The following is a 17332-nucleotide window of genomic DNA, read 5'->3' on the forward strand; positions in this document are numbered from 1 at the left end:
ACCGGGGTCGACGCAGGCTCGTTGAGCCGAAACTGGCCGAGTCTGGCCGATCATGACCGAGGTCCACCCACGAGAAACGCTTGTTCTAGTCGTTCTACGGATCGGATGGCCTCGGCCTTTCGATGCAACAGCAACCGACCGTCGAATTAAAATTGCGATAATGAATCAAATCGTTCAAATTTACGACTAAGACTGATCGAATCAGATTTTTGGAGATATCAGCTATTCTTTGTGGAGATCGGTATGCGCTCTACAGAGAATATTATGTTAACGTTTTAAAGAAGAAAATTGGTGAAGCAATACGAAACTTATGAATCAGTCACAGCGCGCGCTTTTGTTTCGTTTACAATTCGGATATTACTTGTTGCATTTTCGCGACACACTTGCCTTCTGTTATAATGTACGCTTTTATAATCTGCGATTGGATGATTTTTTGATGATGATTTCATCCTCGCGAAAATAAATTAAATTTTTTGTAACAATTACATTTTATAATTCAATTCGTTTTAAAAAATTGATATATCTTTTAGTCGTTATTTTTGCACATTTATATAGAAATAATCATTTACATGAATTCTTGGAAAATTATAAATTTCCAATTATTAATTCCATAATATGCAAATGGTATATTTTACGTTGCATACATTCGTAATTCTATAACTAGATTTCGCGAAAATTAAATTGCTGTGTATCGAAAAACGGCAAATTTGATCACGGTATAGTCGTCTATAATTTCTGCGTTCGTTATTTACATAATTTGAGATCAACAATGAATACCGAGAACGCCCACGTAGCCGTTTATAAATCACGATCCTCTTTCGTTTCGTTCTTTTTTTTTTCCTCTTTGGTTTTCGTTCTGGTCTATCAAGGATGCACCTGATTACCGAACGTCATTATTACCGACCAAGAAATGAACCGAGACAAAAAATTCTGCCACAAGGCAAAACAGAGAAAACGACCGAATGAAAAAAAAAAAAAGAAAGAAGGAAAAGGGAAGAGAACAGTAAGAGAGAAAAATGGGAAAAACGAGCAGAGTTTTTTTGAAAATTCTGACTGAAAAATTTGTGAAGATATAGTAATAATAATAATAATTACTTTTTCTCTACAATCAAACTATATTCACGTACAATTTTAATCTTTCGTTTTTATTGTTTATCACCTGTCTACAAGAATTCGCTCCCCTTTTCTTCTTCCTTTCTTTTTACCTTTTTCTTCAGGTACCCCAGCTATTAAGTTAATCTCCCCGATTACCTATACGGTTCGTCATTATTTTACTTTATGTTTTATCGAGAATTCTCGAGGGATCCATACGTACGTACGACTTTAATATCGAAACACGATGTACATACATTTACCGTAACTGCATAACTGTTACCAAATTATCACATATATTTATATTTGCTCCCCGTTGCGTACACGGGGAGCAAATATTTTTTTCCAATTTTAAAACGTTTTAAAAGAAACATATTCGAAAAATATTTATTGATCGGATATAACAATTTTTCGATTTTCGAAAGGATAAATTGCGATTCAATTTGGGATGTTATTAAAAATTTGCACACATTTCGACGAATAAATAACAACGCGAAACAGCAGATCATTCCTTCTTGATAAATTTACAAATCATTACGATTTATGTTATACGATTCAACAGATTTCGCAGTTTATATACACGCGAGGGAGCACGCGTAGAAGAATTTTTTTTTTTCTCTCTCTCTCCTCTTGTGAATACAATGTACAATACAAAGCGCTGTAGCAGACCGTAGCCAGATATCGTCGAGAGGATACGCGCCACGAAACTCCATTTAATCTAGAGCAAATATAGGGAGGTGGGGGAGGGAGAATCATCGCTTGAATCAAGACAAGAGTTAAGAAGAGAGAGAACAGTTCCCTTTGTCGGCTCTAATCTAAGTAAACAATCCCATATACCACCGGATCGTCCCATCCAGATTCTTGTTTGATCCAAAATTATCCTATCTATCCTACCCATCGCTAGCGTACGTATGAAACCACGAAATTTTATCCTACTTCGCGCACAATATCGATCGACCCTCCGTCTCGATCGATTCTCTCTCTCTCTCTCTCTCTCTTTCCCCTCCACCACGATGCTCGCGCATCGCGTAACGAGGAAACGGTACAAGAGAGACGGTGCGGTACAAAAATTGTGCGAGATTTGAATGAGAAACGTCATCACCGGCTTTGAACCAGCATCGCGGCATCGACGCGCTCAAACGTGGTAGACGTGTGTGGGTGCCGTTGGAAGAAGGAAGTAACGGCGTTTTCTACTTATCCTGGAAAAAAAGCTGCGCCCACTACTATCACAGAAGGAGAGGGGGGGGGGATGGTGAGCCCGGCTTTGAAAGGCTTTCTTTGCTCCGATCGCGGTGGCGCTGCAGTCTCCAATTAACGCTTTCCGCGTCGAATCAAAAGCGCCCGACGGTACGCTGAAAAGTGGATTAAAGCGTGCCCCGTTTCCTATCGCCTTTTACAACGTTTACAGAGAGAGAGAGAGACGTGCATGCGATATGCGTGCTCCTTGCGCTCCCGCCGACACTTTACCCCCACCTCCTCCCGCTTTATATTCTTATTCTCCTTTTCCTAGTCCGCTTTCTTCTGTCGACCAACGAGAAAAAAAAAACACGCTTTACCGGATATCGTTTGGTAAGGAAAGTATATGGATTTTCTTCTGCTTCTTTTTTTTTTTTTTAATTAAAAGAAAAACTTGTTCGTCTTTTAATTAAAAACCTCCGTTGAAAGAAACAGTAAATTGTTTCATTGTTTCATTTCGGGAAAATGATCGATCGTTCTTGAAATGGAATATATTTTTTCCCCCTCCAATTCCTTTCGAAATTCGTCCATTTCGGAAACGGGGTTGAAAGAGCGAAAAGATGGAAGTAGGAAGGGTTGTGCGGAAGAGGGATGAGCGTGGAAAAAATAAGAAGGCATAGATAAAAGGAGTTGGGATCCACTCTTGGGCTAACAAGACTCAGGACCAGGGGCTATTATCATAATTGTGGGCTTCGGGCAACGGCTGTGCCCACAAACCAGAATGGCCCTTGTGTCTCATCCACCTTCGTCTCCGACGCTCCCTCCCCCCTCCGCCGCTCGCTCGCTCTCTCTCTCTCGCGCGCGCGCATCCCACCTCCCCTCCCCTCCCAACCCACTCTCCCCGAACTTCCCTCGCCTCCTCCTTCCCTTCACGCGCCTCCTTCTTTTTTATACTCGAATATACCTCGCGTATACACTCGCCGCGCTTCGCGCGCGCGTCTCTTCGCCGCTCTTTTGCACGTGCTAGAGACAAACGGATCGGCCCTTAAGACTCGCTTTCCATTTTAGAAATAATAGGAGCTTCTTAATTTAATTAACAGAGATGCTTCCTTTCTTTCCTTTATTTTATTTTAGATACTTTTCACACGCGTGTGAAACAATTTACTGATTTATCGACTCACGATAATCGTCGAATATATAAGTCGATGATAGGTGTTTTTTTTTCTCGAAGAGTAATTGAGAAAAGTGTAGCTGTGTCTAAACAATAATAGTAAACCCAAGATGCGATGTCTCCATTCCTTCTTCACTTTCCTTGATTACACGACGACCTCCGTCTTTCTCTCTCTCTCTGTACGTAAGTTTCATTTCAAGAAATGGCGAAGTAATACTTGAAGGAATCGACAAGACGGATATTTTTTGCCAAATCTTCGAAGAATAAACGAAAAAAAAAAATATTAATTTCATTGCAAAACTCGAGATTCAGGATCAACGTGAATTCCAGTAATATTGTTACCCTTTTTTCACCCCATTTCCAATAAACGTATCTTTCCAATTTTGACAAATATCGATTAAAATTTATATACTCTTTCGCTATCTCATATACCTCATCTTCCCATCCTTTAAGTGGCGTTGCTAAATTGTTTCTGTACTTTTCCACTTTTTATTTCACATCCCCCCCTTTCTCCTGAGTTCTTTCAACGCGAGAAGATGCCAGGGGCGTGTATGTTTGTTTAGCCTCGGTGTGTACCCTGTTATTAGGAAGGGGGGAGCCGGTGCTGCTCGAAAATCGAAGGGCCCACGCGGATATTTTCGGGGGGCCCTCGAGAGAGACCTCCATCATCCTCTCTTTTCTCTCTCTCTCTCTCGCTCTTCCTCCATTATACATCTCGTGTGTAAGAGCAGTTAGAGATGAAAAGGATAAGGAGGATAAATTTAAAAGAGGAGACAACCTGTTGGTTGTCCGACAAGATTTTTTTCTTTCTTTTTCCTCTCCCTTTTTTCGAATCTGTCTATCCTGATTTAGATTCTAGACGCATTTTTAAAATTTAATAAATCGATAAACAATTTCTCTTGGAGAGAAAAATCATTCTTCAATTGTTATTCAAGTTTATTTAATAATAAAATTTATAATTATAAATTTTATATATATAATATAAAAAATATAAAAATATATATAAATATAAAATTTATAATTATAAGTTTTTTAATGTTTATAAAGTTTAAGTTTTGATGTTTATAAAGTTTTTTAAGTTTATAATGTTATTTAATGTTTATAAAAGTTTATTTAATTTAATTTCGTATAAATTAATCATTAATTGGAATAATTTATTTTTTTTATGGAATGGAATTATTATTATTTATCGTGGTGGTAAGAAGTCGTGTTTCAATAAAAAAAGAAAGGAAGGGAAAAGGATATTGATTAATCGAGGTTGTCAGTCTGTGAGAAATATGCATCCCCCCTCCCCCTTTTAACACGATTCTGTTTTCGTGGGGTGGGATTTTTACTCTTCTCGTTGCACAATATGTCGCTGATGACACCCTGCAGATTTTTCAATTGAACGGTGTCCTGTTAGAATACACGCCACGCGACGAAGGGATCGGTGCTTGACACGTGACACGTACCCCAATATTACTTTATTTGTTTAATTTCAAAAGTATTGATAATACGTGTTTTTATTAACAGACGCACGATTTATTTCTTGTATTCTTGTCTCCTTGTGGAAGAAACGAGTCTATTGTATACCGTGTGAAAATGTTCTTTTCGTTTTATTTCTTATATTTGTTATTTTTATTATTCATTATATTAAAAAGAAACGATGAAAAATGATGAAAAATTAATGTTAAATTCGTTCTTTTTAGTTTTTAGTTTTAATTAAATTTATTATTACTTTACGTTTCCGCTTTGTATCTTATTTAATTGATCTTTGTAATTAAATTAATTTCAACAATTTATCGTTATTGCATTTTTTAATAAGCGAATTTTTGTAAAGCTTCGACGTTATATTCGCGACGAAAGCGTATTGTACGATATTACAGTTTTATTTTCCGCGCGGTTTTAAGTGAATAAGGAACCACGAGCTCCAGCCAATTAGAAAGCTCCTAGGCGAAACTGTGGCGCGTGGCGTCATTCTTTTATCGAAAATCATCGTGACAGGACGTGTCACCGGTTTGAGATACGTAACCTCGCTACAAAGTAAGTAATTTCTACTTCATTAGCGAATTTATACGTTATTTCGTTCGTTTAATGATCAATTGAACGTTGTGATAACGAAATTAATTGTAATTTGTGTGAATTTCTTTACGTTTCGTTCGATCGTCTGATTGTTTGAGGTTACCGGTTAATTTATACTATGTACGAGCTTTCCAGCAAGAATTTTAGCTTTGTTATTGCTCTGTTTTAATATATTTTTAAACTCTATACGCTTATTTTATCTTTTTTAATCGTTATTTGTGCAGATTGATAGCCAGAGTGACTTCGAAAGAATAATACAGTTTATAATACACGCTATGGCGATTTCCCTATATATCAGGTAACGTTTTATTTCTTTTCGTAAAAGCAAATTTATTCGAAACAGATTTTTACGTTTCTTTATTCAAAAGCGAACGTTTAAAATTAATTCATTATCCATTTTTACATTCATACATGTAATTAGTTTCATCAAATTGAAGTAATAAATGCGTATTTCAGTGGTACGTATTCGTTCTTCTAAACGTGCAATTTCTGTAGTGTTTATATATTTGTCTTTCTCTTTCGCGTACATTTTGCTCGAGTCGAGTGAAAACATTGTTTATAATAGCTTTTCGGAGAAATTGAGGGTTACGCTCGACACGTTTCGATTTGTTGTCGAACGATTGTTATGCGAACGAGTGTTGTCGATAGAGCACATTCCCCTTCCCTTGTTTATAATTCGATAATCGAAATCGAAGCGCCGAGGTGCCATTGTCGTCTCGAAAATTGTGCTGCTTGGACGTGTCGTATTTTCTCGAGGTATGTGAATTATTTATTAATAGTATTTTACTTGCATAATTATTCTTCGTCGTTTCGTACATTACTGTTCGATTATTACGCATTTCTTATTGGATATTCTTTAATAACTCAAGTACTTATTTTTTCTTTGTTCATTTATTTGACGGTTAGAATCACAGAGTAGCTCATATTACGATTTCCTGAGATAAAATTTGCGCTTGATCGTTGTTCTATTTTAACATAATCGATTAATTCCATATATTTTAGATATTTATTTAGAAATTTTTGATTTTCCTTTTTATAGATTGTTAGCTGATTACTGGTTCTCGCTTCAAAGGCGGGAAAATTCCAATATGGCTGCCATAGTGACGCAATGAAGTTCGATATTTTGTGATCGCGTGCAATGCGACCGTTAGAGTCAGTGATTGCTTCGTAATTTCGAATATTTTTTTGCGGCATAACAATTTTAATTAAATTCAATTATAATAACATTTCGTGAAATTTGAATCAGTGTTAGTTTATTCGCGACTGGTATAAATGAACGTGTTAATAATCTTTTATTTTCTTTATTTCTTTTAAATATTCGTTTTGCGGTATATATATTCGAGTCAGTGCTTCAAAAGAATAAGCAGCAAGTCAGTTTCGTCGCATCTAATGGTAAGTCGCATTTATTTTTGCTCCTCTGGCCCACTCGATCATGTCGTAGGATGAAAAGTCCAAATCGACACGGGTGACTGGTTGTATACGTAGAATTTTTGTACGAGCACAGCGACCATATTTATTATGTGAGCAGTAACACTTTTCTTTCTGTATTTTATTTATTAGATCAGGATACGTTTTCTTGCATATCGCGATTTTTAACAATTAATTTTATATCGATGAAAATTTTAATACAATATCGAGAATTAATATCGATAATACAATATTGTAAAGATATTAATTTCATTTCCTTCGTATAGAAAATGTATCAAATATGCAAGAAGACATTTCGCGACAAGGCAGAAATCAGAGTAATAAATTTTGAATACTTTCATATCTTTTCGAAAATATACTTTGAAGAATTCGCTTGAGGATATTTCTATTAATATTTATATTAGATTAAAATAAATTATTAATCTTTTTTTTTTAAATATGATTGTTTTAACGATTCCAATCCTTTTTTTAATAACTTATTAAAAATCAACCAGAGTTACAAAAAATATGAAATAAAATAAGAATATTGATAAACTAGAAAAACATATTATTAGTTTCGTTAGATGAAAAATAAATAAATCGATACTTTTTTAGCTCAGGATTTTCAGGTTTAATCTTTTCCATGTCCAGGATCTCACTCACGTGCCCAGATGTTACTTGTGTGAGAGAAAGGTGATGGGCATGATGATACTAGTTTATAATTTTATAACAATTTCTCACCGATTGACGATGCGTTAGTGTATCATGCGACGTATTTTCCACATTGTGTGCGTGTATGTGTGGTTAGCTTGTGGAATTGCGTCGTTATCTTTTATTCTTTCCACCATTTTATTATCTCAAATTATATCAAAAGCGTGGAATTTCATACCATCTAGTCCAATATTATCACTTTTTTCGAGCGTATATACCTATTCCCTCGATCGTGAAAATATATAATTACGATTGAAATACGCATTTTTTTTCGCGATGAATTTATACGCAACGATCGCTATCCGTCGTCAGTCGATTTCAAGAAAACGGTACGTAAACTTAGAGTGTGAATGTTGTGTACATCGAGCTCGGGTGTCGAACGCGTCCCGGGACGTCCTTTCCAGTGTAAACTTTTTGCGCCCGAGTTTGTGTGCGTGAGAACCGTGGAGCGAGTGTGTTGACGTGCCTGTTTTTTGCCATATTTTTTAAATGTAGGGCTAGATAGGTCAGGTAGCATACTTTCTGGTGTGTCTGTTAGTAATTGTAAGTAGGCAGGGCCGGCAAGTTGTCATCATAGTCTTTAGTCGGATAGGCGTTCGTTTTCGCGTGGCAACGTGTTTCAGGAAATATAATTCGAAAAATCGAGAGTGAAAATCGAGACGAACGGTCATCATCTAGTTTGTTTCTCTTGTTTCACTAGTCGATTTTTTGAATTCCGCGGTCGTGAAATTGATCTCGAACGTTGAGCTCGAGCTTTTGCATCGATGTATGGTCGAAAGAGAAATTTTCTTCTCGTTTATCAGGAAATCTCGAATCTAGATTTAAGTTTCAGCAGGCATCGAAGAAAGAAGAGGCCCGGCAAATTGCCATAGAAGAGGGCAACTATTAATGATCTCTCATCTTTTGGATTTTTTTTTTGGGTCCAAAGGATGGGAAGTCATTCTTGTTACTGCTTTGTCACTGTGCTCGTTTTAAATATGTAGCAGAGTAGTGTTGGTAATAATGGTGGTGGTAATGGTAGTTTGTTTTCTGACCGATAAATTTATTGGTCCATCGTTCAGTCTTCGTGATCAAATCGCGGTTTTTTTTTTTATTATTATTTTCGCGATTAAATCGATTACGAAAAAATTCAAATTTTGAAATCAAAGATGGGTGGAAAATAATTATTAATTTTGCGGTTAAAATAACGATCGGATTTGTATAAAATATCGTGATTGCTTTTGATATTAATCATTATTTCGAATGATTATAATTTTTTAATTTACGAGTAAAAAATCGTTGTCGGTAATTACCTATAGTGAATTACAAAGGATTTTTACGATGTCGGTATTTCAGAACACGCGACACAAAAACCCGTAAGATGTCAGGTCTGTCCTACATCTTGCTTGTGCTATTTCTTTTTTTTTTAAATACATTTTTTTCACGAGGCAGAGTGAAAATTTAATACACAGTTCAAAGTTCACAATTTCAAACATTTTTTTAATTCTTCGATATAAAATTTCTCATTATCACATATTTTTAATATATTTTTTTTATCTTATCGTACATTACATCGTTCTATTTAGCACATAAATAAATAAATATAACAACACGTTACCATAAGGTATATAATAACATTTTAACTATATCTACATCTGCTCCGGTGAATATTTATTATGCAATAAAAAGCGTAAAATTTTAATACTCGTAATTTTACAAAATCAAGCTAAATTATAAATTGATAATAAGGTCGAGTCTCGTTAAGCTATTCGATTGCACGGTCTTAATATAAATTTGACGTATCCAAATTTCTTTATCGACGCTCGATAAAGCAAATTTATACTTACAAATTATCAAAAAGAATAAATAAAGATGAATAAATAATCGCTAATAAAGTTGAGCACAAAACGTATTTTACAAACGAAACGACTTACTCTTTCGAACAAACGATGATTTTCGATCGATCGTTCTCCCTTTAATTCTCTAGAGGGCAATTTTTCTGATCCGTACGGATAAAATACGCCCTGCTTATATTATTTTTATCCAATACTTGATACGCTTTCTCCAACACGGATACCGGTGGCTTCGGTTCTCTCGCCAAAATCCAAACGTTCCTCATGCTGAAACATAGGATAGCAATACCTAATTTCTCGTTTACTCGAAAGAGAAAAAAGTCATCAAAATTTTCCCAAAATTACCTAAACACGCCGAAGTTGGAACAACTCCACACGACAGCGTAGCTCGTATAATCGGTGTCAAGAACCCAATAAGGGGCGTCCACCGGAAGGGGCAAAGTTGGGAATGTAACGATCAATTTCGCCTCTTCGATCTTGACAACCGGTTTTCCAACCCCCTCTATACTCGACGAAACTCCGGTCCTTAAATGTTTAATACATTCGGAAATATGTATTAAATATGTATTACTATCGATGTACAAATATTAATAATATATTATTTCGGAAAATTAATTCGGAACGAATTGAAACGATTCAATAACCGTACTCACAGGGCCGATATCTGCTTGTTCAAAATATTGATCGCGCTATTCTCGCCCTCGCTGTAAATCGCCGTAACGCATTTCCCGCCGAACTCGAAGAAGGCGAAATATTTTTCGATCTCGTACCATTTGCCCACGTACTGTGAACAAATAACGAAACAATACGCATATCAAGACGGAATTTATATATATATGTATATATATGTGTGTATATATATATGTGTATATATTGTGTGTGTGTGTGCATGTGTGTTTTGTGTATATATATATTGTGTGTGTGTTGTATATATATATATATGTTGTGTGTGTTGTATATATATGTTTTGTGTGTGTGTGTGTGTGTGTTTGTGTGTGTGTGTGTGTTTGTGTGTGTGTGTGTGTGTGTGTGTGTGTGTGTGTGTGTGTGTGTGTGTGTGTGTGTGTGTGTGTGTGTGTGTGTGTGTGTGTGTGTGTGTGTGTGTGTGTGTGTGTGTGTGTGTGTGTGTGTGTGTGATTCCAATATTGGACGGATGACCGGCTTTCTTTTTAGAAAGAAAAATTTTCCGCGTGAATTCGAAATTGAATACGCATAATTTGCATACGTCTCGTTACGTCGTCGGATGTATATCAATATCTTATTGAGGACAGCTTTCTAAATGCAGGTTGCATTGCCTCATAAGTAAGTCAATAACACAGGTAGAAGAAAATTTTTTTTTTTTTTCCAGTTTTCTATTTAATAATAGAAATGAAAACGTGCGAATGCACCTTCCACTAACCTTTTTTATATCGAAATTCGGTATGGTTTCCACTACGGGGCACGAGCCCAAAAATGGTACCTGCGCCATCGCCGCGGTTGCTGCGATCGTTAGGATCAAGTATATCCGCAACATTTCTGCAAACGGAATGGACGGAAGTAGAGGAAGGAATATTATAGCAGATACAAGAAAAAAAAAAATATATATATATATATATATATGTAAAGGGAAATTTTCGAAAAAGATAGAAAATGTCAAATTTATCGATCTTAAAGTGAAACGAAAAATATATATATATATTATTAATATCGATGTAAGAATCGTATAAATAATCGTAAGATTTAATTATAAAACGAAATAAAGTAATATTTGTTAAATCTTTTTTCAAGAAAAATTTTCTCAATCGAGAGAATTGCATATCACGTTTATATTCCAAAATATACGAATCATATCTTATTTATCATTTATCATATTGGAAGAAAATTATAAACAAGATCGAGATCCGCGAATCGTGGCCATCCCTATAAAACGAATCTTTCTGCGATCCTCGACGAGGAGGGAATAAAAAAAAAAAAAAAAAAAAAAAATAACGTATGAGAGTCACGAATTGAATTGATTTGAATGGGGCACGTACCGAATCGTTGTACACACGTTGAAGACTCGAGGATCGGAGGAGAAGCGGATTCAAGGTTGGCCACAACGCTTCTCACGCGTCCAACTGTCCGTCAGTGACTGGTGCTGCTCCTCTTCCTTCCACCTTCCTCGCTCGCGCGCGATTCACTGTTGTGAACGCTGGCTGGATGCGTACGGAAGATTTCTGTTAGTGGGTCACTAACGGTATACGGTTAGCGAGGTTCAAGAAACCCCAGACCTATACCTCTGGATTTAATACCTCTTCAAAATTAAAATTCGAATTCCTCTTTCTCTCCTTCCTTCCTTCCTTCCTTCTTTAATCTAATCTAATCTCGAGCTTCGCCGTTTCTCGACGCGAGTCAATCGTTTTTAGGGGAAAAGTAACTTTCGACCGGAACGTTCGATCCGTTGTAGCGCGGTTTACAGTTAACTTTTACGAGCGAATCGTTACATTCGGTACGTGTAATTAAAGAACGCGACGTTTGTCGATTGTTGTGTAGGGATAACGGTAGATTATTATCGGTAATTACTTATCCCGATTGTACTGTGTTTGTTTACTTTCGTTACGTGCGCATTTTTCGTTCGTTATGTCAATACATTCGAAGGAACGAAATTACGTATATATTTTCTCGAGTGATATTCCTTTTTTTTTTTTTAATTTTTCCATCAATTAATAATACGTGTATTTTTCGCTAAATTTTCTCTCTTCTTTAGGATCTCGATCTCGATCTCGGAAATTTCGGGAGTAATAAAAAATTAACAGACAGGATTTCGTGTCAGTTTTATGTAACAATTTATTCAACTTTTTTCTTTTCTTTTTTTTTTTTTTCTTCCTCTTACATTCTGTACATAAGTTAAAAAAAACAATAAAAGCGATATACCCTCCCTCCCATGAAAGCTTTCTTTCGATAATGCCTCGACGAAACTGGACGGGCGAGACTGGCCTCGAGACCGCTACAAGCCCTTGTATTGAATTTTCATTTCAACCCTCCCTCGCTGAAAATTTATCCGATTTAAAAGAGACGAGTTTTAAAGTTTTCAAAGCTTCTTCTTCCTCTTATCTTCCTCCGCCCGTTCTACGCTCCCCTCGACCCTCCCCCCTCCTCTGCCTTCGTCGGCGCCTTCGTCTCCCCCTCCCCCCTCACAGTATCCGCCACTTCCATGATGCGTTCCGGAACCGTGTTGGCCGCCGGCTGCTTCTCCTCGCTGTTGGGCCTTTCCTTCGAATCGAGGATCGCCTGCGGCGCGTCCGGCGCCACCGCCGACCTCACATCCTCCGGCTTCTCCCCTCCCCCCTCGACCTGCGGCTCCTGGGACGGTTTCGCGTCCAACAGGGCGCAGTCCTCCTGATTCGTCTTCACGAAGAACGTTTTCGAGATCTTGTACTTGTCCAGAACTGCGTACGCCTGTGTATATATGTATATTTAGAATTTAATATATCGATGGGAAGAATATTAATAATAATAATTCACCTTTTGCAACACCGTGCCCGGCGCCAATCTCTCCCTCGTCATGACCCACGCGTTCTGGGTGTGGAACGGGCCGATGCCCGAGCAACTCCACAGGACAGCGTACGATTCGTAGTCCGTCTCGAGGACCGAGTACTTGGTCTCGGGTGTCAACGGGATCGTGTACTTGACGATCAGTTTTCCCTCCTCCGCTTTCGAGGCGGCTTTCTTTATCTCGCCCTCCAACACCCTCTTGATCCCCGTGCTGAATCGAAAGATCCAGTTTCAACAGTTTTGGATTATAATATAATAAACCGAGAGAGAGAGAGATATTACTCACAATCTGTTCGTTACTTCGTTGCTGACACGGAATTTCCCATCCGCGCCCAACGTGTAATTGGCCATCACGCATCTCGACACCACCTCCGTCAATTGGAAATACCTCTCAGCCTCGTACCAAACGCCTAAGAACTAAGGGGAGAGGAAAAAAAAATTAAAGAAGAAGTCGAGACGAGAAATCGAAAAAAAAAAAAAATAAACGATAAAGGATTAGCGTTTTTACCTTGGTCATGTCGAAGTTGGCCATAGGTACGTATTCGGGGCAGAAGCCGAGGCTGGGTATCTGCGCTCCTGCCAGAGCCAATGCGGAAAGGAACAGAACTATCTTGCCGAACATGGCTGCCGTTGTTGATCTGCCGTGCGCCCGTCCCGTTTCTCTTTATATACACGTGAACCGGGGAGCGCAAGATCGTTGACCGGCCACCACCTGTATCCCCCTCTGTTTTACCTACTACACGTGAATATCCTTACGGTACACTCTCTCTCTTTCTCTCTCTCGGCCACCGAGACGACGGCCATTGGCCGTCAACGTTGCTAGACGGCTCGTTGTTGGTGGCAACAAGTTCACGAGGTGGACACCCGAAAGACCCCAGGCTGCTGGTGCGAGAAGACAATGACGAGGACGAGGACGACACGCGCAACCGACTCTCTGTTATGCAATTTCTTCTTCGAACGAACGGTACTTTTTCGAAGAAGGGATTCATCGATTCACCCGTGGAAGAGATCGGTGTCAACCCGACAATTTGACGAGACGCCAAGATTTCTTTCGATGTCGTTTTTTTAGATTGTAAATGTTATCGTTGAACGATTCGGTCGTAAAGTAATTTTTTTTTCTCTCTCTCCGTGACAATGAAACAGTGTGTCGTTTCACCCGTGATCGCGAACAGTCGAATTCAATATTCTCGTAGAAATTTCACGAGTTGTTTTATCATTCAATCGGTGCAATTTATTCCGTCCGTCACTTGCTTCGACTGTTTTTCCAGAAATTGTCGGGACGAAAAAGTAGAATAAAAGTAGAATAATACGGAAAATGCTTCTTTCGATCTTGCTCATCTTCGTTGTCACACGCGAAAAACGCACGGAATCGAACGAATTTTTCTTACGTTTAAACCATCGAAACGCGAATGCTCTTGAAATATGTAACAACACGGTTTGGAATGAAGTTGGCCGGATGAACGTTCGACTAGCGACACTCGTGTCAAACAAGAAAATTATTTCCCGAGCGACCCAATAATTTCCACTTTAGAATGAAGTTGGTTGACTAAACGTTCGACTAGCGACATTCGTGTCAAACAATGAAATTATTTCCCGAGCGACCCAAATACTTCTACTCTGGAATGAAGTTGGCCGGATGAACGTTCGACTAGCGACACTCGTGTCAAAGCAGGAAATTATTTTCCGAGCGACCTAATAATTTCTATTCTAGAATGAAGTTGGCCGGATGAACGTTCGACTAGCGACACTCGCGTCAACCAACAAAATTAGTTTCCGAGCATCCCGATAAAGTCTCTTTGTCACAATTTTGTTCGCGGAAACAAACGAGTAATTTAGATCGACGAAATGAATTTATGGAAACGAAGAAAAAGGATCTCGATATTTTTCTAACACGATCAGATCATTGGTGAGAGATTACGAGATTGCGAATTTGATAAGTCAAGGGTTTTATTCGCCAAAGCCAACGAGGTTTCACCAACCTCGACCTTTAGGCGAGCAGCCGAGTTTCCCTTCGGGGGAGGAGGGAGGGAAGAAAACAAGAACCACTTATCGCGTTGCAATTATGCAATCGAGCCGGTGTCAACGAGCGAGGCGCCTTTAGCATACGCCACCACGTTTCTGAACCCGTGGCCGTCGTAACGGGTTTTTCAACGAGGTTTCTTTTTTGTATGAAATCCTTGGTCGTCGAACCGTTAGTTTCGACTAGATACACTTCTAACCGAGAGAGAGACACCGATAAGTGGTAACCAATGGAAGCCGCTAGGAACCGCTGCCGGACAATTTCGATGAATTTTATCCCGACGTTTTTATTTGTTTCATCGCGCCGTCTTGATCGACCAAACGCGGAAGTTGCGAATTTTCTTCTCGAAATTAAAATCGAAGGAAAAATTCTTTCGAGAATTGATTCTATTTTTAAAAATTTCGTAAATATATGGATGATAGATGTGATGATTCGCCTCGTGAGGAAGAAGGAAGGAGGAGGAGGAGGAAAGGGAAAGGGATATTGATATTGAGCCAACTTGTTTTCGCTCGCTTCTTTATCTTCTTTTCTCATCTCAATTAATTTATTTCTTGTAAATCTATGAACACTAAGAAAGCACGCGGAGAAACGTTTTTCTCCGCTCGGAAGATGCTTAAATTCTACTTGGGAACACTCTGGCCAGATACCCGAAGAACAAACAGAAAATTCGAAAAAAATCGACTTTCCATTGTCCGACAAAGCTGGTAAAAAACTTTTCACAAATTTCCAGTTTTTCCATTTCGAAAAATTGATTTTTGAAACATTTTTGAAACTTCGATCGATCTCGTTTCAAAATTATACATCGAATAAAATATATCGAGCAAGTTTAAAAAATTTTTTTTTTCTCTTTATAAAATTGAAGTTGGAAAAAAAAAAAGAAGAAAAAGATCGAGGACGATTCATCTCCTATACAATAATTATTTTCTTAGGACATCTGGCCCCGAGTGTACGCGTATGTATCTCTGTGTGTATGCGTGTACGTGTCTCTGTATGTAATTTGTGTGTGTACGTGTACGTGTGCGTGTGTGTTGGTGTGTATACACAATAAACGTAACTAATTAACGGTAAAATAATCTATATACGTAAACCTAGTGCGCTTATGTATCGAGAAGAGGGGACAAGGGGGGGTTGGACGAGGGGGTTTGAAGGGAGGAGAGAGGGTTGGAAAGAGAAACGACGAAAAGTTAGTTACTAGAAAAAAAATTATTTAGGCGGCTCGCAGAAAAAAAAAGATCGAATGTCTATTTAACTTCTTCTTTCCTCTCGCGTTCGAAAGATATATATACATATATACATACATACATACATATATATATATATATATGTGTATATATATTTTCTTTTCTCTTCTCCTTTTTTATTTGAAAGAGGCACGAGCCTGCGAGTTTCGCCGAAGCGCGTTTGCACGCTAAACAATAATTATCATTTATGTTTATTATCATTTAGTATCACATTGCGTTCACTGTTTTGTGCTGGCCATTTTTTGCCTGGCTTAAATGAGAGCGCACACCACCCCTCTAACCTCTTCTTACGTTCCTTTTTCTTTTTCATTTTTTTTTTCTTTTCTTTTTTTTTTTTTCTTTTTTTTTTTTTTTCTTTTCTTTTCTTTTTCTCACTTCCATACGCGTATATTCCGCCGCGTATATACACGCCGAAAGGCGAAAATGGAACGAGCGAATCCCATCCCGCGTTCGGGATTTAGAATTTAGTCTTTCCCGAACACTTGTGGAAATTCTACGGACTTTTGGAATTGGAATGAGACGATTTTATTCGTTTATACGTGAAAAAAGACACGCTCGAGAGAAATTTCTTTCTTCGTTATCGGATTTCCTCGAGGAGGTTAGGTTGAACTCGATCGGTATAGTAGGAATTTTTTTATCAAGAGAGAGAAATATTTTCATTTCACGAGATGGAATGTTTCGCGGGAGAAAATTTCGATCCAAAATCTTTCTTAAAGATCAATCAAACGGGAAATTATTCTTTTGTTTGCCCGAAAGACCGCTCGTTCCATCTCGTCCCCGAGATTTTCGTATGGCCAAGGAGCTAAAGAGAGGTCGAGGCCCTTCTTCAAGGCACCTTAGGTAGTAGATACCTATCTACAAAAAAAAAAAAAAAAAAAAAAAAAAAAAAAAACTCATGACGTCCTGCGCCAACAAAAAAAAAAAAAAAGAAATTAGAGAAACAAAAGCCTACTACTTAAAAAAAAAAAAAAAACAATCTATCTAACGAGAGTCCTAACGAAAACTTGGATTATTACAATATTATTCGAGTGATAATTAAAAACATCTCTTCTCATCTCTACGTGAAAATTAATTAAACGCTTTTTCATTTCGTTTTTTTCAATTCCTA

At 37.8% G+C, this 17332-nt stretch overlaps 1 protein-coding gene across 1 annotated transcript; it reads right to left on the minus strand.

Annotated features, from left to right (window-relative positions):
- Nucleotides 1–9076: 9076 nt before the first annotated feature.
- LOC100578744 lies at nt 9077–13626 on the minus strand. Its single transcript, XM_026443376.1, has 9 exons — nt 13472–13626; nt 13250–13380; nt 12934–13174; nt 12539–12867; nt 11463–11530; nt 10850–10965; nt 10104–10234; nt 9796–9975; nt 9077–9717 (listed from the first exon to the last, which is right to left on the minus strand). The coding sequence occupies exons 1-9, from the start codon at nt 13583–13585 to the stop codon at nt 9573–9575; spliced, it is 1455 nt and encodes a 484-aa protein (XP_026299161.1). The 5' UTR covers nt 13586–13626; the 3' UTR covers nt 9077–9572.
- Nucleotides 13627–17332: the final 3706 nt, after the last annotated feature.

Source organism: Apis mellifera, linkage group LG10 (assembly GCF_003254395.2).
Source record: "Apis mellifera strain DH4 linkage group LG10, Amel_HAv3.1, whole genome shotgun sequence".
Classification (NCBI taxonomy): Eukaryota; Metazoa; Arthropoda; class Insecta; order Hymenoptera; family Apidae; genus Apis; species Apis mellifera.